The 24,742-nt window shown below is 39.5% G+C and overlaps 1 protein-coding gene across 4 annotated transcripts in view; it reads right to left on the bottom strand.

The window, feature by feature from the left end:
* The window catches only part of LOC136676759 (amyloid-beta A4 precursor protein-binding family A member 1-like), a 44,595-nt gene continuing 19,853 nt past the window's right edge, over positions 1-24,742 (bottom strand). For 2 of the 4 annotated variants that reach the window (XM_066653969.1, XM_066653971.1), the window contains exons 2-13: positions 17,330-18,936; positions 11,224-11,334; positions 10,456-10,495; positions 10,052-10,197; positions 8,014-8,046; positions 7,140-7,226; positions 6,332-6,517; positions 5,404-5,583; positions 5,054-5,266; positions 4,667-4,786; positions 4,425-4,565; positions 1-3,680 (exon numbers count right to left, since the gene is read on the bottom strand). In XM_066653969.1, coding sequence (XP_066510066.1) covers positions 3,609-3,680; positions 4,425-4,565; positions 4,667-4,786; positions 5,054-5,266; positions 5,404-5,583; positions 6,332-6,517; positions 7,140-7,226; positions 8,014-8,046; positions 10,052-10,197; positions 10,456-10,495; positions 11,224-11,334; positions 17,330-18,862 — 2,862 coding nt within the window. In that variant the 5' untranslated portion in view covers positions 18,863-18,936 and the 3' untranslated portion in view covers positions 1-3,608. Of the gene's footprint in view, positions 3,681-4,424; positions 4,566-4,666; positions 4,787-5,053; positions 5,267-5,403; positions 5,584-6,331; positions 6,518-7,139; positions 7,227-8,013; positions 8,047-10,051; positions 10,198-10,455; positions 10,496-11,223; positions 11,335-17,329; positions 18,937-21,440; positions 21,501-24,742 lie in introns of all 4 variants that reach the window. The other 2 variants (XM_066653970.1, XM_066653972.1) reach the window with 2 other exon arrangements.

Genomic DNA, 24,742 nt, shown 5'->3' with positions numbered 1-24,742 from the left:
TATTGTTGTAAATACTGTTACAAACATTCCTGCTATGGCAAAGGAATGTGGCTCAATATTTAATCACGGAAAAGCTAGCAAATAAATAAACATTGCCATTGCTTTACAGAAAGTGTTTTTTTTCCCTATTTCTTTACAATAGACATACAGACAAACATAGATATAAGTTTATTACATTCAGAGCGAGTGCATAATAAACACTACAGTCAACCCCCAGCAACCGGCTCGTGTTCCTCTAATTCAACAGCACTATTCGGCCAGGACTGGTGTTCTACTCTCAGTTCATATTTCTATATCTGTCACTTCCACGTGTTCAAGGTCAATGTGTCTAATATGTACAAGGGGATTTCTTTCCTCATGGCATTTCAAAACCCACCACGTCAAGCCACCTATGGATCTACAGAAACTCGAGATAATTTCCCACATAAAGCCATCACTACAGCCATCGGCATGGATAAAGCTTGCTAAACTTAGCCGGGTTTGCCACAAACATGTCCTGCTTTTATACACAGCCTACAGTGCAGAAGTCCTGGGAAACCGAATGGTGTATTTTGAGGTGTGAGGTTGTTTACATTGCTCAGAGACTCAGACAGCAGCACTGCTGTCCATAGAGTAAATACAGTATAGAATTTCACCTTGATATGAGCCGGACATTTCATCATCAGTTTCACAAAATTACTATTCACATTCAATTCAGTTCAGTTCAGCTGAGATTATACATATAGTGCCTTTTGCAATAGAAATCGCCACAAATCCGCTAAATGCAGCACTGGAACATATCATATTAAGACCAAAGAAATGACCGCAATTTCAGCCAAATGGAGATCACTTGGGTTTTGCCATATCCCTGAAGAAATTCATATGTGAAGTACTCAGGGACAGAGACTCAGAGACTCTTGCACTGCTTATCATTCTTAATTGTAACATACTGTATATAATCTGTGTATACTGTAGTGTATATGTGTATATAAATATATTTATATATTGGTTTACAGTTATCCAGCTGGTTTTGTTTATGGTGGAGTAATGTCATCACACATCACACCCACTACAAGCAGAAATGATAAAGCATACCTATGACATGACAGACCATGCTCATCATTAAAAAAAAAGAAAAGAAAACCATGAAGTCATCTTTTATATCCTTCCATAGAACCTGCCTCACACAGATTAAAATACAGTATTAATATGGCCAGGCCATTTAGGAACTGGGACACACGTGAAATGGCCACTGCTAAAGCTGACACTGCAGTACCCTTATGACCAGCTGTAGGTGTAGTGAATGCAGACCTGCATCACTGAAGTTACAATACATTGTTTGTACTGTCATCAAGTGAAAATCACCCAAAAGACTGAAACATATCTTCTGAAGGAGGAAAAAAAGAGTGGAGGTTCCTTAGAAACCTTAGATTGTCCAGTCTCCAAATACACAAAGCAAAAAATATGCAACATTTGGGTGCCCTAAGGAACCAGCTGAAAGCCACTGCTCTTAAAGAAACTGAAAAATGTTATGAGACACAAAGTGAGGGGCATGTGCTAGTCCCTCCAATAAGATCACAGAGAAAAACTCTAAACAAAACAAAGCAAAAAGTGCCCTCTGAGGCTAACGTGCACTTTAGTTGAGTCCGCTTAAAAACATCTGAATGAATTTGTACTTATTTTGAAATTTTGACTTGTGCTGAACATACTGCAACATTTATTTACTTTATGACAGCAACTGCACTGCTTCTCGACTGGCCACACAGATTAGACCTCTGTGGTTTATTATCTGATTTATACAAAAAAATTCATCAAAAACAGAAGGACATCCCAACAGGCTTCTGGTTCTCACTGATGGGCGCTGGATTTATGATCAGCTCAAGCTACTCTGTACTTAACTAATGTTTTGACAAATAACAATCCCTTTAACTTAAGAAAGATTTTACATTATTCCACCAATCAGCTTGTTATTAAAAGGTAGTAATGGGAAAAGCATGTAGAAGCCCACTGTTGGACAAATGGCACAAGACCAGCAAAACCCACATGCTTAACTTCTCAAATTATAGTTTGTAATAGATGTGAAAGAGAGCTGATTAGATTTTTTTAAATGTAGACTGATTAGTTTTAATCTGTGCTACACTATTCCCTTTAATTGAGTTCCCTGAAAGAGCTTGTGGGATTAACCCACAGACCTAGATTAAACCTGGCCAAATTACTCAGCAAATGCACTTCAAAAAACTGCCAAAAACATTTACAGCAGTCTAAACACGGGGTCAGTGCACTACACTACACAGGAAAATAAGTAACCATAGTGTGAAACGATAAACTCTAAAAGTGCAATGCTGTAATAATCATACTACTTAATTATAAACCATACTTTTACATAATTACAACTTGTTAAAAAAACAAACAAACAAAATGGTCTCAAACCAGAGAAGAACAGTTAGGAAAATAAAATCTCAAATAAAAATCAATATACACCTCATAACTTTTTACAAACAGAGGTTTCTTCAAATACGGTTTCAAGTATGAATTTTTTAAACTGAAACAAAACAAAAATGCAGACAAATAAAATAGCAGTGATGTCATTAAATATGAAAACCAAATGTGTTCTGTACACCAGGATACAGAGGAGATTATCCCAGAGTTCAGTCACCACAAAATATCAAATTGCACATCAGTCCTGAAAACAAAAAACTACCTCCAGAAAATCTCAACTAAAATATACTTTTCAAATACGGACCCTATGCATTTTGCAAAACAAAATTCAAAAATTTCAATTTTTTTTTAAATGATGTCAATGTCAGTTTGGTTATTCTGTGCTACCAGGAAGGCCAAAATCGCCTTTCTGTAATATTAGATCAAGATGTCAAAGTGTGGGTGAACCACATTAGGACCCTCTATGATATTTCATGTGCTAAAATATCTGAGTTGATTTCCCTCTTTCAAAATACGGTGTCATGATATTGTTAAGGCATTAACAGTCCACGGATTCATGTTATATATATTTAACATTTCTTCAAATCCACAGAGCCTGCTTACTCTAAGTAGCTGTTATTCTAAGGAATGCACATTGCAGTACACAGTTTTCACATTTTTTTTGGTCCACTTCTCCACACTATTCCTCTAACAGCTGCCCTTTAAAACTGCAGTGGAACAGAATGAAGCTGGAATGTTTGATGGTCTCCAGGTTCAAATTAATAACAGGGAAAGAATCAGTGAAAAGGCAAGTTCCATTTGCATGAAGAATGTGATCAGGTTCAGAGAACTTTCAATTCATTTCTGGGAGTAAACAAGTTTTTAAAGAGAAATGTTGGAAGGGCCACACATTGTGTCCAGAAGGCGAGGTCTTCATTCTCACTCTATTTCCATCACTGTTTTCTTCCTGGACAGCCAGACATGTGCAGAAACAGATGTTCAACACATTGAAGCAAACACCACCACACTGACAGAAGGTGAGTTGGAAGGGTAAAGGCAGTAAGTAGAAAGTAAAAGTTCATGGAAAATAGTGGTCATAGTGGGTAGAGCTCAGTTCAGTCATTCAGTTAGCAGTCCATAGTAGATTAAAGAAGGATAAGGGATAAGGTGAGGTGAGGACAGGTCAGGAAGTTGAGGGTAGTACTGTGGATTCAGATGTAAACTGGTTGCTCCTGGGCTGTCAACAAGCGATACATGGCAGCAGGCATAGTCTTCATGTGAATCTGTTTAGAGACAGAGATAAAGGATATGCATCAACAGCCACCGATCTATTTCAGGAGGTGATGTCCAAAATCAGTTAAAGAAAACAATCTGGAGGAAATACAAACTGAAACTGATGCTTTGACTAAAGCAAACAGAGCAGAGTAGATGATGAAATAAATGTAGAAGCCGTGTAAGCAGAGAAAGCTAGGTCAGTTTTTGTCATTTATCAGACAGAAAGCAGAATGAGAGCAAATAGAAATACATTCTTTGCCAAAACATTTCAACATAGTTACTAAATAATAAACCTGAGTCTGAATACTTGTCAGTAATTAGATAATGTTGTGTATATTTGCTTAAACATCTTGCTCTTGTCTTTTGAATTGAAAAATTAAGGGGAATGCGGTAAAATGACTGTCTGGAGAGCATCCTGTTTAGTGCATCTCAGCACTCACTTTAGCTGTTTTGAGAGTTTAGTGCCGCCTGTTTGCATTTTAATATTCCATATAAAAAGCATTGTTTTGTTCTTTATAAAAACACCTCCTTCATTCTTCACAGTGTAATATGTAAGCACACATTTAATTAAAAAAAATATATACATCTTTGTGTGTAAACAGCAACACTCACAGCATTTAAAAATCTCTTGACAACCACTGCAAATGATTCTTTTGTTTTGTTTGATAATCATTGAGGTTCCATTGTGAGGAAGAGTAAATAATTCACTCTATAAATTATTAAACTCTTACCCTACTATTGTCTACCCTTACCTCGCCAACTGCGTTTGACAGGATGTGTACAATCTTCTCATGAGGAGTGGCCACAACACTCTGGCCATTGATCTCAATGATGCGGTGACCCACACGGACGCCGCCTCGTTCAGCTATCCCTCCTCTCATAAGGCTGCAAATCTGTCTCACAGAGAATATACTGCAGGTTAATGGAATAAACTGTAGTAATTAATAAATATTTTCCCCAAATCAATTTAATGATACGCTCAGCATATACACACAATGCCATTTTGCACGCTGAAACCCAGCTGGTATCTCAGGTCCGGTCTTCTGATGAGGACTGTGGTTACTGGTGGGCATCTGACTATGTTTAGCTTGATTCTGGACTGGTTCTTCAGCCCCTGGAGTATAAGACAAGACCAAAGACAAGAACTGAGGTCATAGATTTATACAAATGTATCATGCTGTAGATACAAGTATACTATCAAACATTAATCCAGAACAATCTCTACCTTTGAACAATCCACTAAAAGAAAAACAATAACTACAATCAAACCCACTGATGGTAATATTTTGTAGAAATAGCACTAACCCAAGTGAGAGTACAGCTTCAACAACACAGAAAACTAAACTGAACATAACTCCCCAAATGAAACGCAAAACACTACCTTTATAATGCTTTGACATGTTGAAAGAGGAAGTCCAACAAGGCTGGTGCCATTGATAGACATGATCTGGTCTCCAATATTCAGTCTTCCTGATTTTTCTGCAGGTCCAGCATGCATCATGTTAGCGATAATGACTGTGGGAAGGATAGAACCCCAGCCAGACTCTACAATCACCACGCCTAGAATCTCTCCCTTCTGCTTCTCTATGTAAACCTAAGGAGCACATAATAAACACTCAACTTACAATGCAAATACGGAAAGAATTACCAATATATCTTACTGCTACAGCATAGTACAGCCAGTTAGTGATGCAGAGGTTTTGCCTCTCCATAAAGACACTGCTCACTCACATCTTTACAATTCTCTGACTTTGAGAAGTGTATGAGGTCATCATTGTACATGTCCTGTGTGTTTAGGAGGTCACTGTACTCTTTCTGGCTCAGGTCTTCAGGGTTGATGCCATTGGCACGCAAGAATTCTTGGTATGCTACACTGAAGGCTTGACCAATGGACTGTGCTATGAGCTGGGCCTAAGGGAACAGGGGAATAAGGAAAAAAACAAGAAAGCCAAAGTTAAAAAAACAACTCACAAAATCTGCCTAAGAAGTAGCTGTTACTTGTAACTTACAGACATTGGCTTGTGAAAATATATAAATAAATGTTCGGAAAAATAACAATAATGGGCAGCATGGTGGCGCAGCAGGTAGTGTCTCAGTCACACAGCTCCAGTAGGTTGTGGGTTCGAGTCCCACTCCGGGTGACTGTCTATGAGGTGTTTGGTGTGTTCTCCCTGTGTCCGTGTGGGTTTCCTCCGGGTGCTCCGGTTTCCTCCCACAGTCCAAAAACACACATTGGCGATTCAAAAATGTCTGTAGGTGTGACTGTGTGAATGTGTGTGTGTTGCCCTGTGAATTCCAGGGTGTAATCCTGCCTTGCGCCCAATGATTCCAGGTAGGCTCTGGACGCACCACGACCCTGAACTGGATAAGCGGTTACAGATAATGAATGAATGAAAATTAACAATCAGATTTTTAGTTATTATTGCATTTTGAAAAAACAATATTTATGACTTTTTAAAATAATTTTAGCCAAAAAAAAAAAAAAAAAACATAATAAAACAATACATTTTTTTGGCTGTCCCGTTTAGTAGTAACTGGATATTCCAATAAATCATCTTCATACTGTTCATATATCTAGACGTTCTGAAATCCCTGACAAGTGTCCTTTTGGTGGTTTTACAAAAGGTCACACTGGCAGTTCATTAAAAACTGGACTCACATCTTCAGACTCGAAGACATGGCAGATCATCTTGTACTGGCGCTTTTCATCCTGGGCTGGGTCAGACGCCTCCATATTCTCCTGAGAGTCTGAGCGAGGCATTCTCCTCCTGGCCATCAGTACAACAATGTTCCCAATGTCAGCAATGTAGGAGATGGTCCTCAAGGGGTGGTCCATCATGGTCTCCTACAGAGCAGAAGAAAAGGTTAGATTCGTGATGGTTAAGTGGAACCAGTTCTTTAAACATGACATGATATTTTACAGAGATTTTACTGGTTACAATAAGTCCAAGTACTGTTGTGTAATATTAAAAGGTTACATGTCAAAAAATGTAAAAGAAAAAAAATAATTAATCAGACCAGGCTCCACTGCTCCACAGTCTAGTTCCGGTGCTTAAATGACCAATGTAGTTACTTTCAGCTGGGCAAAGGGGGCAGCATGGGCTTGTCTGTGGTTATGCAGCCACATAAGTCGCAAGCTGCACTGTGTTTTGCAATGTGTTTTGACAACTTTGTATCATAGGCTATATACATTTTTCTGACAGCCTAGCCTTTACTCCCCATGCACATGCGTGAGCCTAAGGTCGCCAGCTGCTTTCCTTGGGCTACTTCTGGTTGGTAAAAACCTCTGCATACTAGGAACACCCCACACGACCTGACAATCATTTACAGCCCAATTTATTCAAATCCTTGTCAAATATAGAGATCCTTACATGCCTACAGTTATTTATGGCAAATCAAAACAAACTTCAGCAATGGGCATTTTGTCTGTAAGTTTAAAATGAAAAAATAAATGATGGGAGTTATACCTGGGAGTCTGCATTCAGCACTTTAATTCTCTGAGTGGAAATAAAGAGATCCACCTCAGTCATGGGCTGAGCTTCACCTTCAGGAGCCTGCTGACACAAAGGAAAGAGCACTAATCATCAGTCACTCCCTCAGCAAAGATCCACACAGGTTAGTCTGATACTAGTCATTCAACGAGAGTTAAATGAACATGTAGAAATAACAGAATTTTAATAGGGTCCAGGGGGGTAAGGCAAAGGATTTGCATAAGCTTGTTTTAATCATGGTATTGACGAGCTCTGAAAACAACATAGATTTTTCCATATCTGGAGACTCATTCATTTCAAACAAGGTGTAAAGATAAATCGCTTTCAGTGGAAACTCTGACAGCCAGAGGATTAGTTTCAGCTTCAGTTAGTGTGGTAGTTAGTATTAGTCTAAAATTGCCTTATTCATACATTGATGAATATGTAAATTACTGCATAACAAAAGCTGGTGTACAAGAAACACGCCTTGGAAAAAAACACACTCACAAACACAGGACATCACCTCAGAAAGAAAAGACTTTGGAAAGAAAAGAATGCTGTAGGAACCTGTATTTTCTGCATCCAGCAAAAACAGCTTCCTCTAATCTTATCTCAGCCACTATCTAACCATCTGTTTTAATGTAAAGACTGCATTAATTTCTGATATGGATGGAAACAAATGACAGACAGACTCCACAGACAGACATCTGACAGGTTTATGTCTTGTTGCTGGATTCAGAAAAAGAGTAAACTACAGAAAGGCGGGCACTAAGAATGCAGAAATGTCGATACCAGGCAAAAAGAAAGAGAAAGAGGAAGAAGAGATATAAATATAAAAAGCAAAACACCAATCAATGAGGATTTACTGCACCTTCTTCCTGTTTTTGGCTAATTTCTGGGCCGTCTGCTTAGCATGGAACAAACAGAGACAGGAACATAGTTAGAGTGAGACAGAGCCCAGCTGACACAATTTGCACTGCTAAGTGCATAGAAATACAGTAGATTTAGGGAACCTAATCAGCTGTTACTTCAAACATGGGCTTGAGATATCCACCACATGCTGGCTCTTTGCTGAATCGTAATGGGATCTGCATTTATTTTTAAGTGAATGCCCCTTTCCCCCACCAGGTGGCTTACTTGCCCTTTCCTCAAGAATTCGGCTGGTGTTACATTACAGAACACCCTCTGAAACAAAAGAATGACTGCAAAAGGCATAGAGGAACTCCGCTGAAAATTAGATCAAGAGCTAGTTTGTACATGCCAGTGTGTAAAAATAGATCAAATAGAACATGAAAGTGAGACTCGCGTCACAGCGACTGCCGTGTCACTGTCTGTACTTGGGAATCTCTCTATCCTTCACTGTCTCAGAACTCATTTTTAACATGGCATCAGACCATCTTGTAGAACATGAGCTGTGGCAGAATGTCACTGCATGTGAATAATTAATAGGTGGAGGTGTGTTAGCTCTATTGGAGGACAGGAGGGGGGTTTGATATGGGAGGACACTAAACATTATCTGACGATACAGCAGAGCTTCCTCCATACAAATAAACCCTCTATTGTTTCGTCATATGTAGAAGAGTAAAACTGTAAACTTTCAAACGAAATCAAACCAGACATTCGTATCCTTTCAAATAATAGGATTGTACTAATAAAACAATTAGGGCATTGTTGAAAAGTTTTGAGTATTGGATATGAAAACTACATTTGAATCTTCTTGCCCCAGTTATAATTTGAACAATTCCAGATCAGAAAAGGTCTGGAAAAAGTCAGTACTGCAGTGGACGTGTTCAAACAGGGTTCATCAGCAGACCTCTGGGTGGGTTCTGAGTTTGCAAGGGACCTGGTGCAGTTTGTTATTCATCACCACCTACTACAGTGGTTAAAATGCAACAAAGGTTTAGCTCTGATGAGGTGGGGCGTTTTCAGTGTTTTAGTCTGGTTTTCATTATGGTTGAACAACATATTTTCACTGTCAAGCTGACAACAACATTGCTCAGATTTAACAACCTGATCATTTAAGTTCTCTTCAGGGATGATGAAGCACTAAATATAAGACCCCCTTTTATGCTACCTGTCTGTAAAGTGAATGTTTGTGCTGAAAATTTTAGTGAAGCGATTGTTTATTTTATCGTTATTCAAAGCCAAACAGCAGTCTTGACGGGCTTTATGCGTGTTATAGCTGTCCAGTATTCACCATGTCTGTATATACAATAATATCTAAGGCTCAGATCAGTTAATCTAGCAGCACTGAGCAACTGAATAGGTTTAATTTCACAATTACACTAATTCCACTCCATACAGAGATGTTCTGATGGTGCCGACACATGCTGAGAAAACACAGAATGGTGGTGCTGGGCTCACTGCATTTTTTAAGGTGGAGATAAAAAATGCTGAGTCATGAGGCTGACTAGGAGAATGGCTGCCTATTGCCGCAGGAGGATGAAAAGGGGGTGAAGTGGCAAACGTCTGCAGTCCTTCGGGATTGAGGCAGTCAGTTGAAATTGATCACCATTGCACAGAGGAATGTTACAATTACTGCTTAATTATTCTTGTTTTGAGAAAGAGTAACTGGTGTAAAAAAAACAAAAAAACAACTGCTTTAAATCTTTGCAAACATTAAGCCCTTTCTCAGATCCTATATATCACCTTTGCTTCAAACTGCTAGCAACATCCTAATATTAGGACAACAACAATTAAATATAAAAGAGGCAATTCCTTATCACTCTATCAACATCCTTTGTCCTAAAAATGGCATTCTGGATTTCTGAGAGCATGTCTGCTTATCCTGAACACGTATGGTGTTTTGCTGAGAAAAAGACAAGAAAAAGCTGAAGTTCACTCAAATTCAGTTTCTCAGGAGAGTCTGATCTCAAAGATGCAAAACCACAGAGCCACAGCTGTCTCACCTTGATGCGACTGACAGCCTCCTGGGCCTGCATCATGCGTACATTCTTTGAGGGCGTCTTGTCTGAGAGCAGCTGCGTCGAACCCAGGTAGTTTGCAGCAAAGATGATGCCATCAATGAGGTCCTCTGGGTCACAAGGGCCTGGAACTGAGGCAAGAGGAAGATTCCAAAGAGTGTTTAATAAAATAAACAACTATATTCTTCCCTGAAACTACTACTACTACTACAAAAATATTAATAATGTTTAAAATATGATTAAAAGAGATGAACTGTGACAAAATATGGAAAACATATAAGAAATCATCATCTAAAAGGTCTTGCCCTTCCCCTGCAACCGGACATTTTCATGGGTGTTTCCTTACTTTTGAGTCATGCTGTATTTCCATGCTTGTAGTCAAAACTCACCTTCCACATATGTTGGGAATGAGGCAAGGCTCCTCCTTGACTGCCATTTTAAGAACAAAAGCAAACAAAAGTCAGTTTTGTATCATGTCACAAGATGTAAACCAATCAGAACTAGACATACAGTAAGACAAACTAAAGTGATAATGAACTAGAAGAAGGTTTTTCTGCACCCAGTGTAAAGGTGTGCCACCATTTTCCTGACCCAGAGATTCCAGAACAGCCATCAGAAAGCAAAAAATTAATTCTTCATTGCTCTACTAAGTCAACATCATTTCAATAGTTTATTATTTCAATGTTTTGGAAGTAACATCACTAACATTAATGTTGGCAAAACTAATCACACTGATTAACAGAACAGCTATGCATGACTATGCTTAACCATGGTGTCAGCCAGTCTGAATTGTAGGTTTTGATATTGTCTACTTTATATTTTATATTCAATGATGTCCAAGGTGTAACCTGAGTGTGGGAATGGATTGTACAGTGAATGTAAAGATTTTAAAACAGTAACTATGTCAATTTTCACACTTATCAAAAACAACTGTTCAAGTCTCCATCACTGATCTCCCAGTGAGATGCAGCAGATATTAATATGGCCAAAATTGACAAACAACAAAAAATAGATATATAATAATACACACTCATACATAAAGATGTGTTTTTGTCTGTATCTTTTGTGTAATTATCACCAGTACACCTCTTAGACACACACGCTACACTTCTCTGTTGCTTATGACTGTTCACAGATGCTTCTGGAGGCCCGCCTACCTCTTTGCTGGCAGGAGATGGGGACTCAAAGCTGTCACTTCCCTCTTGCAGAGGTAGGTGGCGGCTGGAAGACTCCGCCCCCTGTGGTGAGGTGGAGTCTGAGCCTGGGGACTTGACAAAGGGAAAGAATATATATAATATATATAAGAAATATATTGGGGTAGAACATGTAAAAGCGCAAGCATGTATCAATGTATAAAGAATCGTCTGGTAAATAAAACACACTGCAATGTTTATTTAAAAATAACAAACAGATGATGGTATGAGATCAGATGAATTTATGCAAATAATTTAGACAATAAATATTCATATAAATTGAAACAGTACTAAATATCACATAATTGTAATGAGGACACTGTTTAAGAAGATGCAAGATTTCCAAGAGAGAATAAAAAAAACATCTGCTAAAGCCCCTACACTGTTCATCAAGCCAGCAGAGCAGAGGACTAGTGTTAGCCAATGCCAGATTCACATCTCACAGGTGAAACTGAGTCACATATTCAGAAGAAATACCTCGTAAAAACAAGAAAACCAACGACTCACTGGTTCATCGGCACGAGAACAGATTAACATATTGAGATAAATCTATGATCTGGAGTGTTTTTCAGGAACATTAGATTTCTTTACAAAAGTGGTGTATAAATGTTACAATTAATTAAATGTGTTTTCATTACGTAATTACACAAACATTTTTATAGCTAAGAGAACAAGAAGTTCTTGCTCACAAACCATTAATCATTAAAAAGATCCAAAAACAACCAAAACCAAAACTGACTTTGAACCTAACCTTGTCAGTGTTGTGATGGTCAACCTGGTACATCCAAAAGTTCTCCATAACAGAATGAAGCAAGTAGCAAAAATTAAAGCAGAAAACGTGTGCAGTGCGAGAAGCAAAGAAGCCTGGGGGCAAACAAAAGGTCTGACTAAATAAAATGAGTGCTGCTCTTTGGTAGCCTGTAGACAGATCAGAATTCACTGTAGCATGGGACAAGAGAGAGCTCCTGTTACAACCCAACACCAAAGATGACTTTTTTCAACTCTACTGCATAATAAAGAAAATATATAATTTTCTTCTGTGTCACAAGTGTCAACAAAAAGCTAGCACTGATGATATGTCAAAAATGTACAATCATAAACAAAACTTTAATATTTGATAAATATGATAATTCACTTTTTGTGTAGGTTTGTCTGAGAATTTGACACATCATTTACCCATTTGATTGACTTTCATTCATATTTAACATCTTCCCAGAGAGCAGAAATATGATGGTCAAATTTGTCTCACTTTTGGCACTTATGGCTCATGTTGTGAGTCAGACGTGGACTTGATTCCATGAGCTGAGCTTGACATAATTTATGGCACATGTTGTGCGCACCAGCCATTTGGCCCAGATTTGTTCCACAACACACCTGACATCTGGCCCATTTAAGGACCTGTGGCAAATAAGCATCGCCATTCAAAGCCAACTGTGGGCCATAAGAGGCCTGCAGATGTGCCACATTTGGGCCACATTTGTTGCAATCTGTGTTCAAGCTTTGTTCAATTAAGTAAGGCCAAAATCATGCTCTACTGGACTCAAGAGCACAGAGTTTACTAACACTTGAGTTTAGTGTTTAATAAAACTGGCAGTGTTTATACTAATCTCAATATTTTCAGAACACTAATTTAATTCATCATTATATTGCAGTAATATCTTTACTCTTTCATGGGAAAAGCAAATCAAACTTCACTGTGGTGTCTAGATCAGAGGTTAAAACAACAGGGAGATTTGTTAAAAGGGCAGTGCAAGATCCATAAAGATTCCAGTCCTTTTACTCCTCCCCTCTTGAAATTATAATGTGTTAAAATATACAAATATTTACTAGGATTTTTTTTCAGCTGGTATGGTCTTTGAATACTACTGCAAAGCAGAGGCTCCTTGTAACATATCAGCTCCATAAAACTCATCACATAAATAAGCATAAATAAGTACTTTTCATACTGCCAAGACACTGTGAAGGAAAGCTGTTTTTTCTTTCCTAAAGTGTTATGTGAGTCTCATTGAATTATTTACACGCAGTCTCTTTCAGTGTCTCTCACCAGTGCTAAATAAATTATACCATGGAAGGAAAAAGTAAGTCCTGTGATGAACTTGCAGTGGAATATGGCTGCACATGAAAGCAGACAACACAGTAGTGATCTAAGTTTCTTGATGTTTCAGGGAAATAAGAGAAACTCTCTGGCTTTACAAAGTGTTTATTTTTTTTATTATTATTGCAAAACTTTCAACCAGCTGAAAGGCGTCACGTCCCAGTGTAAGGAATGGTGTAATTGGTGACCAAAAATACAACATAAAACAATCTTTTTCCTGTCTACACAACCACAGAAAATCTTAAAAGGCAATGCTTGTGTAATACTCATTTTGCTGAGAGCTTCAAACATAACATTTCATTCATTCCATATGCAGTATTGGCTTCTCTCTAGACCACACAAACATTTTGTATTCCAGTGCAGCTGTAAAGGCACCAAAGCACCAATAGATCTAGCTGTCTTACAGACAACTGGCATTAAATGAAAATTTTAGCCGGTGAGTAAGACTGAGACAAATGCTGGTAATCAATTAGCATCACCAAAGGAGCCGTATGGGAGATGTGGGTACCACCGCAATGTGTTTGTACAGCGACAGGGTATCTAATTTGCTTGTGAATTACAAAGAGACTTACTACATTCAATAGACAGCTCAAGTGTATAAACTGTGTGTGACAGGACAGAAGAAAGGACATGAAGTGTCCTAAGTACCAAAAATAGCATTATAACATTCAGCAAGGACACAAGATAAATACTAAGCAAATGAACATTGGTTTTCATTAGAATTTTGCTAGTACCGTTGTTAAATGAGACCTCTGTCTCTCCCTTCGGTCTCTCTTATCAGGCAAGCCCTGTCGTGACTGAGGTAGTAGTCTGATCCATTTGCATGCACTGGTCATGTGTTTCTAACACAGAATACAGATGAACCCTGCCAGCTTGGGGAGAAGCAGACCCATTGCAATGTGTATGTCTTCAATTTTCTACAGGCAGGCAATTTGGCCAGGCACCACTTGCAGTCTGAAGAAAAGCTCGGGTCACAGCACATTGAGGATGAGCGAGAGAAAAGTGAAGACCCAGGGAGTACAACAAGCATCCAGAGACAGCCTCGATTCGTCTGTGAATCTTACCAAAAGCAATCTCCTCTCTTTTCAGGAAACTGAATATGTTTGGATCTAAGGGTCATAAAGTGCAAGTCTGTAAGTAACAGGACATATACAAGGACTTTCTGTTATTATAGAGCAAAATATGCTTTTATCTTGAAGATATAAAGTAGGGATGTCCCGAGCCGATCTCAAAAATTGGTATCGGGGCCGATCACAGGATTATTTTACTGAGCTGTATCGGCTTTATTGAGCTCAATCTTAAGTCACATTCTCCATATCCTCTAGATGGCAAGCTCACACTCCCACCTACTCCTGTAGCACGCTTTGTAAATGTTGTGACTCTGCTGGCCATCGTAGCAGACTGTTCCTCACAAATGCCATCCTGAAGTTCACTGGTGTTTGTGTCATTGTAAATATCACATCTACAATATAGATTCTATTCATTACCCATTCCGTGGATAATAAACATATTTCTGTTTGTGTTCTTTTCGTCCACATTCTCATCTCTGTTACAGTTACTCATTTCCCGTGCATTAATCCTAACACACACCTCATTCTGTTACGGCTTAACCATAGACTGGGTCGTAACAACACTCCCGTGAGTCAAATTCAGAGATGGAGTGTGAGGGGACGTGATTGGTCGCTAACCATCCACAAAGGAACACTTATCCCCTTAAAGGAACACTACGCAGGATTTTTTCATTAAAATTACAGCTTCAAAAGCTTGTAATGCTCCACTGACCTGTAATAGGGAGAATAAAGCCTCTGTTGTAGCTACTCAGGGCTCAGAACTGCAGAAAGTGCCCTTTTGGAGGAGGAAAAGCAAACACTCAATCCCCCTTGATTTCTGGATAGTTTTGTGAAATTTATTTAAACTCTGCAACTGAAGTGGGTGCCTAGGAGCAAAAAAACAAAACTTACCTAGGGGTCTTTTAATGGAACTTGGCAGAGATTTTAGGAAAGCACTGTGCTGTGGCATGTTTACACAGGCAGGGAAATTACAGTTGACAAAAATTAGTCTTTGTAAAACGCAGCAATATCACACCGTATCCTAGATGTTTTCATACATATTTTTTCTATTTCAAACAGCAAAGTGTAATTGAACACCTCAGTTAAATGTTTAAAGTCATGTTTCATACTTGGTCACAAATCTTTTGCAATCAAATGTTTGAGGTCCAAAAGCCACAAACATCACCAGACATTGGACATTTTCAGTTCCTGCTTGTTTTGAAGGTGCTTTATCAGCGGTCTCACATTCAGCATTAAAAACTCCTGCTCTCGTCAAACATAACAGTAACGTAACAAACATAATCAGTAAGTCAAGTGAGTGATGCCATCACGCTTGACAGAACATTCAACTATATCTTATCCCTATTACTTCTGATCAAGAGGTTATTTTCATAGTGAAAATCAGGTGTTGCATATCCACATATCCATTACTGCAGTCTTCCAAGGTCTGTCAGGATGTTTTTCAAACTATATTTAGCTGTCCCTGACCCATTCACTTTCAAGAAAATCAAAATAATGTAAATATGCAATAGGGGAGGGCGATACGGCCCTAAAATTACATCAAGATATTTCAGGGTATTTTGGCGGTAACAATATTTTATTTATTTTAAGAACACACTATTGCATCGAAATAAACGTTATATTAATATTAACTACATTAAATTAACGATATATTTCTTATTTAAATTATATTTAATTATATTTTATTTTAGTAGAAATCTAACAATATTAAACATTCAGAAGAAACAACAAATACATTTGTAAACATTTGCTTATTTTGTAAACAACCCTCTTTTTGAGCAAATTTTTGAACACAGGGCAAATTTCCACCGTACCTGTCCTAAACGATGTAATGAATGTACAGCAAATTACATCTAACTGCAATGATGTTTTACATAAACAAGTCAGAATATCACAATATAGATTTTTTTTTTTATTCTTTAAAATTTATTTTTGCAATATTATTGCACACGATATGAAATGGCACAGCCCTAATATGCAAATAAAGCCTAAATGTATTGTATAGTTCTTAGAGCCTGTTTTATTTAGTGCTTGATTAAGGTGTATTGATAAAAGTGATGGTCATCAAAAATGGGGGTCATGTAGCACCTCAAGCATATGATTAAGAAAACTACTGATGTAAATACATTACATACTAACTCACATCAGGCCCATCTACATACATTCATTCATTATCTGTAACCGCTTATCCAATTCAGGGTCGCGGTGGGTCCAGAGCCTACCTGGAATCATTGGGCGAAGGCGGGAGTACACCCTGGAGGGGGTGCCAGTCCTTCACAGGGCAACACACACACACGCACATTCACTCACACCTACAGACACTTTTGAGTCACCAATCCACCTACCAACGTGTGTTTTTGGACTGTGGGAGGAAACCGGAGCACCTGGAGGAAACCCACGCGGACACGGGGAGAACACACCAACTCCTCACAGACAGTCACCCGGAGCTGGAATCGAACCCACAACCTCCAGGTCCCTGGAGCTGTGTGACACTACCTGCTGCGCCACCATGCCGCCCTTCATCTACATACACCCTTAAATAATTTAAGAATCTACAAATTATCTTCATGGAATTTTTTACTATGCAATACACATTTAAATTTTCCACTTCTGAAATCTTAACTGCTTTCTGAACAACTGAACTGAGCTTGCAGAACTGAAACACAATGCTGAGCCTAAAAAGGCAAAATCAAAAATGTTAAATTTATATTTAAGTCAACTGAAGGTTTTTGAAGCTCAAGTAAGTAAAGGGTTTGCATGATCTTCACATGAAATACATGACATTAACGTGGTGCGTTAATGTGGCATGTCACATGGTAGCTTCAGTACTTAAAATAGCTAAAAAAAAAAAGATGACCAAGAACACCCTGTGAGGATGACGATGCTGTTTATTTTCTGTACTCACATCTCCCCCTAGTGACGGCTGTAGGTCAGACTCCACTGTGGGGCTCAGGTCCTGCCTCATTACCCAGATGGGCTCTTTGGGCTCGTCAGGCGTGTACGGTGAGCGCACTGTCCTGGTCTTCACCTCTTCAATGGCCTCCTTGATGTCCTTGATGGCCAGAGAAATAGCATCCCTCTTCTGCTGACTGTTCCTAGCTGTAACTGGTTCCTCAGACGGGCTGCTTACAGGTGTCCTACCTTCCTCTCCTTTTCCCTCCACACCTGGGGTCTCCTGCAGCTTGCCCTCCTCCGTCTCAGCTTGCCCATGGTGCTCAGACTCAGGCCACTCATCTTCTTCTTCCTCGTCCTTGCCCGTTCCTGCAGCAGCACGCTCAAGACTTTGTGAACTCAGGCTCTCCTTCACCTCTGCTACGATCTGGTCGATGTCCTCATCTTGCTCACAGCTGTCAGCACGAGGATACGGTGCAAACTCTGCCTCCTTCTCTGGGCTGTCTGACTCACCATCTGAGCGTTCATCATAGTGGTGTAACCTGGAGCCCACAGCCTCCTGCTGCTGGTATGAATCTCGCTCAAACAAACGAAAGTTGGCTCTCTGTCGCTGCTGTGGCTTCTGGCCTTCGGTCTGTGTCCCAGGGGCTTCTGGGATCTCCTCGTACACATGTTCCTGGACGCTGTATTCGGCATAGGGTTCAGAATAGGGCTCGTCTTCAGCCTGAGTTTGGCTCTCTCTGCCTGGCCCACGGTACACTGGCTGCGTATAAACGTAATTGGAGTAGTTAGGGTTGAGGGCCTCTGCGTCGTGCCTGAGGGGCCGCTCTGTGTTAGGAAGAGGCTCACGGGGTAGTGGTGGTGGCTGGGGAGGGTACTGGGCCTGTGCATGAGCTGGTCCTGCAGGCTGTTGTTCAGACTCAGCACTCTCTGTGTATTCTTCAGCCTCAGGCCTCAATGGGACACCATACGTGCCCTCATCCTCAGGCTCCACCTCCAAAGCCATGACAGCATCACCTTCTGCCCGATCCGTGTGGTTATGAAAGCCACTTTCGGTGCTGGCTGATCGAGCGAGTGCATTGCCACCATCCTCATCCTCTTCAGTCTGCTGCTGCTGCTGCTGCTCCAACCTTTGCTGCTCAGCCCTCTCTGCCTCCCTCTGCTGCCTCTCCCGTTGTCTCTGCCTCTGCTGCTGTGCTCGCAGTCGTGCCTCTGTATCACCCTGCCGGCGGTAGCGTGTCACTGCAGGCCGTGGGATAGGCTGCTGTGTATGTTGCTGCTCCAGATCTCCCTCTTCGGGTGTCCTGCGGGAAGTGCGTGAGCGGCCAGACCCCTCAGAGCCCTCGTATCTGCGGTAGCGCTGGGACCCAGGCTGCCCCTGGGCATTTTCTCCACCTTGGCCATTGTGGTGGTTGCGGGAGCGGCCAGAGTTGTCATGGCGTCTGCGGTGGGAGGGAGGCTGCTGGCCTTCAGGGCCTCGCCGCTCCAGGTCTGCTTCAGCCACCTCACTGAGCTCCTGGCCCAGTGTCGCCTCCTGGTGGCTCATGGCTGGAAAAGGAGGTCTTCTACAAACTCAGCATCATCTCCACCAGGCCAGGCTCCAATCAGCTCAAGAGAAATCTGCAAAACAAGAGGAAGTAGTTAAAGGTCATACATCACACTACATACCTGGAACACCTAATAAAATCCGACCCTTTAATTTTATAATAATATGTTGAATCCCAAACGAGGATGGTAAGGTTTGGTATGTCCATGAACTCTACACATGAAGTTCTGGAAATCACTTGAATTCAAGCATAGTGTATTCAACTGCTTGGCATATCCCATAAACTAGGACAGTAATCTTCATTGGCATGCCCTCTGCATGACATCCTCACTGATTGGCTGAAGCAATACACATTGGAAAGACCCAGACTGACTGGAGATAAGGCAGTCACATGAATTAGTGAAATCACATTTAACTCACTGCAAAGCTGTCTGCCCCATTTTAACTACATTCATCCACACATAGTATCTAGAGAAGAAAACAACTAAAGGGAGTATTACACTGTGCTGACTGAAGCAGGCACTGTTTGTGTTTAATACAGAAATTATGGTCTAGTTCTGTATACACACAGCTCACATCTTCATTCAGCACATGGTGTCCTAATAGAACATACTGTCTGTGTGTATTTAGATCATTACACAAACAAGAGAGTGAGTTTCTTCCAGCAGCCACACATCTTCAAATACAAAATATGCAGAAAACAATCTGGATGAATCATCTTAATGAATATATTTTTCCTGATGAGCTGTCTTGTTGTCACAGATAGAGCATTATGGTCATGTCAGTGATGAGTCATAATATTGTTATCTTACACTACATAAGTGTAAGTGACTGTGAATGAGTGACTCACAAAGGAAGCACCAATGCAGATCTAAACTGCAGCCAAATTTTAACAGAAAATGACAGAAGTGCTTTATAAAGCAGCTAATCCTGATACAGTGTGTACATATACATGTAGATATATCCCAGAGGCAACACCTCCTCTTATTAGTCACAGGAACGAAAACAAACCACCCAGTGTGTGTGCGCACACACACACACACAAACAAGATATTCTGAGAAGTCCGGTTGCCACGGTGATATGCGCCACCGGTAAGCTGCTACCGACTGGTGTGTTCACACACTGTGGAAAATCCATGAACGCAGACATGAATCTGAATAATCTTGAACAATAACATTACTTTGATAAAACAAACCAAATTCAATCTCAGCATTAGGACTGCTATTGATTTTGCACATCTAAAATTACAGGATACACATCTTGGCCCTGACCACCACTTTCAGAACACATTTCAACAAACACCCGAATACTGCATGCCTGTATTGGTTTATTGGTGTTATATGGTACTAACTAGGGCTGTGCCAGATCGTATTGTTCGTGATATCGTCACAATTATTAAAACGATTTAAAAAATCAAATACTGTGATAACACTTATATTCTGACTTGTTTATGTAATGGCTGAATTATGTTGAAATAGTGTGTTCCTGAAATTATTAAAAGCATTTATCAGTGTTTTATCATATCGCCAACAATATCGTTATCGCCCAAATACTCTGAAATACAGTGAAATTATAACTCCCACCCTAATAACTGTCCATTTAATTCCTACCTGGAATCACTGGGCGCAAGGCAGGAACACACCCTGGAGGGGGTGCATTCACAGGGTGACATTCACACACACTCTCACAACTATGTACACTATTGAGTCGCCAATCCACGTACCAACATGTGTTTTTGGACCATGAGAGGGAACCCACTGTGACACTACCTGTTGTGCCACCGTGCCGCCTGGGTGCAGCATTATTAGGTTTATTATCTGTAATGTGCACTATGTAAGGAGTGACAGGCAAATATAGCTGTTTATAAATGTTACAGTTCTTTAAATTTAATGTCTAAATGGGGATTATAAGTGTTAAAAAGGCAATAAAATCATTTAAATATCTCATCATTTGTTTGAATTGTGTCTTTAAGTAATAAATTAATACCAAATATCGCACCTTCTATACACAGTCACCTGCAACACATGGATAATAATATTAATAATAATAATATAATATAATCTGACAAGTAACCAAAGAGTATGACAGTTCTTTGGTATTTCATTTTTATTTCAAATACATAATATTTTCAAATACATAAAATTTAAGAAAATCTGCACACAATGTGATTAACATCTGCCACACTTTGAAAAGTCTGTCCAAAATACATTTATTTATTCAGGACACTATACTTTATTTAATGTAGTGCACTGGGGCATTACAATTGTCTGCTCTCAAGCTTTTACTTCCTTTCAAACTTTTCTGATCTATGAATATGCATATCACGCTGCATATTTTCAGCACAGAAACAACACAGAAATCTTTGTACACTGCATATTTCAAGGAGGGGGAGAGGGAGAGGGAGAAAGCTAGAGAGAGAGAGAGGGAGAGAGAGAGAGAGAGACCCCACAAATCAGGTGCAGTAGATAAAGTCTATCTTTAGCATGAATAGAGATGAAGGTCACAGATAAAGGCAAGGCTAACAGGTAAAAACTGACAAACCAATAAATAACTGATCTTACTAAAACACAGATGTACCTTTCTGGCCCCAACCCTCCGTCTGGCTTGTTTCTCTCTCTCTCTCTCTCCCTCTCAGGCCTGCATATTAATTGAGAGGGGAGAAAAGCAGGTAGTATCATGCTATGACCTTCTCTTTCCTCATCATGCTTGGTGCTACAGGAACACACATTCAAATGGTCAGCTCTGAAGGACAAAGCAGATGCTGCCAACTGCCTTGCTCCCGGCTGAGAGCAGGCAAGGGCTAAAGGACATGACATGATTCAGGCTCTCTTAGAACTTAATGCAAGTATGCAATGTATACAGTGTTTATGTGTATACAACTGATATATGAGTACTTGTTTAATTGTGTGGTGATTGTGTTGTTTTAGATTTTGATATTCTATTATTAACCCTTACAGGTATAGGGCTAGGCAAATTAGCTAACATCCATGTTTATATATGTAAATATATATAAAAAACAAATCCCTGTTGCATACATTGTAAAGTTTAGTAGTTATTTGGAAGACTGAGAAGCATTGCTTTTTTTTGGGAAAGAGGCGCTTCGAGGTATCCAGATCTGCAAGGTTAGCTATGTTTTTGAACAAGGTAACTTTCACACTCACACAAACCCAAAGCTGGGAGGAGTTATGGAGGTACTGCAACATTAACAGATAAACAGGGTTTGACAACTACTCTGCTACTCCAATAAAGTTCTAAGAAGCCACTGCACAAATACCAACCCATCATATTATAGATTACGTAGAAGAATGCTTTAACATGTTCCGACCAAAAAGAATTTGACTGATGGAACACATAAAATGTTCACTTGTGGAAACTAATGTAAATCAAGCTTCTTCAAGTTTCATTAATGCAATTTGTTGACTACACTCTACAAGTACCTACACAGGAAAATTTAGCTGTTGCACAAACTCAAACAACAAAAACTATTAATATATATTTTTAAATACATGACGCTTGGCAATAAATAACCATATACTGCACACTCTTTACATACTGTTTACATCTGCAAAATTACATCCAGTGCAAGTGCCCAATGACTAAATGGAAAGAGCTGCAGGGACATCATTATCATATAGAAAAGGTCATCAACCATGCTTTAGGATACCTACAGGCCAGTTGAGTTCAGCTGCATGTATAATCCAACTAACCTCATTTGTCTAATTATTGCTTTCAGGTGTCCTTGTGTTGGAGAAAGAGGTGTGATTACAATTGGAGTTAAAACCTAAAGGAAGGTAGTCAAATCTACTTAGGAGCATCAGTGTATAACCTCTGTCAAGGTAAAATGTAACAGATAAATGGTCCCTTTTGGTCCATGTGATACAGATTTTTAAAACCAGTAATCTTATCATATGAATTATTAAAAGATTTGTGTATTTTAATATAATCTTACATAATCATCAACCACTAAAAATACATTTTATTTTACCCCAACATTTCAACATTGTGATATAGTGTGTTAGTGGACAGTTTTCCTAGGTATAATAATTAGTATTTTGGTGAAGATCCCAAGTGAAAACTGAACCAGCTCCGAATCAGAAGGGAACTGTTGTGCTGTTTTCCAGAGAACGCGTTCATCTGTAACTTAAACACACAAATACAGCCACCAGCACTGTGCTGTCAGCCAGTCCCTTCTGATTAAGCATGGTTGCAGTCTCTCTCTATAATCGCTGGCACACACATGAACCCATACATAAAGATAAACACACTCATTCACATGCAACAGACAGATGCTTACTTCTACATTCATGCGTATAAGAAAAACGAAACACAACGATGAAAAGAAAAAAAAAAGAAGTGCATGGGCTTTGACAGTGTGGCGAGTTTGATTGAATCATTCCTTTAACAGGATTACCACTGGTGGATTTAAACGGCTAACAGCAGCTGATGTAAAATAGGCCCTCAAAAAATAGGGGGTGGGTGAGGCCTTATGTCTACAATGCACACTGAAACACTGGAGTAGTGTGTCTGGCTGGGTAGAGGCACTCACATCTAAACTGCTAAGTGAGGCCACTTTACTAATCAAGCTCCAAGACACTTATTTGAAACACTGTTTTATTTTAACAGAGCCTTATGATGAAGTAGATGACATCTTTATAAATGAAGCGTTTATCATGTCAAACTCCAAAGAAAACAATGTAGTAACTTAAAACAAAAACTACATAGATGACCTACTTTATTAATTTCTCATATCATCAGACAAGAGTCATGCACTTGAGTACCACGGTATATTTAGATATAATTATTACATTATGTTTTTCAGGTTTACATAAATAAAAAAAATAATAAATAAAATAGAATATAAATAGGAAAAAAGTAGTATACAGTTTTGTTAAACATACTACTAAAAATGCCCACACTTGAATATTCTATGCTCATTGTCCATTTTATCAGCTCCACTTACCATACAGGTGCACTTTGTAGTTCTACAGTTCCACACTGTAGTCTATCTGATGCCCTGCATATTCTGCCCTTTAGTTTGCGGATCGTTCTCAGCACTGCAGTGACACTGACGTACTGGTGGTGTGTTAGTGTGTGTTGTGCTGGTGTGAGTGGATCAGGCACAGCAATGCTGATGGAATTTTTAAACTGTTTGTCCATTTACTGAAATTAAATTATTAGAAATGCTTTCCTAGGTGGTCCAACATGTATATGCAATGTTAGGGATGGTAGTTCATCAGTTGCTTCACAATTTGTGTTGTTTATCCTCTAGTCCTTCATCAGTGGACAAAAAGACCCCACCAACAAGGTGCTTTTGGCTGGAAATATTTGGTTGGTGGTCTGCTCACCGTCCAGAAGTGACAATGAGCAACATGGTTCTTTATGGAACAGAAAGTGTTTCATCGATGGCATCGCTCAAACAACCTTTATTTTTATGAGTGCACTCTTAAAATACCAGAACCACACAAACTAATACAGCACTATTGTAGTCCTGTGGGGGTCATGACCATTGAAAAAGAGTGTGCAAGGAAAACCTTCTTTAAAGGAAAGCTACTAGAGTAGGTATACCCGTTCCTTTTTTTATCTAAACCAGGGCTGCTCATTCCTGGTCCTGGAGATTTCAGATCCAACAGACCATGCTGTAGTATTCAAATGTCCCTGAAGGTTGTTACCTGGATTAGGTGCGTTTGATTAAAGTTGGAGCTAAACTCTGCAGCGTGGTATCTCCAGGAACAGGATTGGGCAGTCCTTTTTTTTATGTGTACATCATACATTCGTATGTAGGTCAAATGAAAAGTCAAACCAATTTTAACCCCGTCTTTTTAACTCCATAAAATTTTAAGCTGAAGAGGTTCTTGTGAATTTCATCCAATGTCTTGGGG

The sequence above is a fragment of the Hoplias malabaricus genome, chromosome X2 (genome assembly GCF_029633855.1).
Source record: "Hoplias malabaricus isolate fHopMal1 chromosome X2, fHopMal1.hap1, whole genome shotgun sequence".
Classification (NCBI taxonomy): Eukaryota; Metazoa; Chordata; class Actinopteri; order Characiformes; family Erythrinidae; genus Hoplias; species Hoplias malabaricus.
Note: the sequence above shows the minus strand (reverse complement) of the source record. Positions and strands in the feature narration are given on the sequence as shown.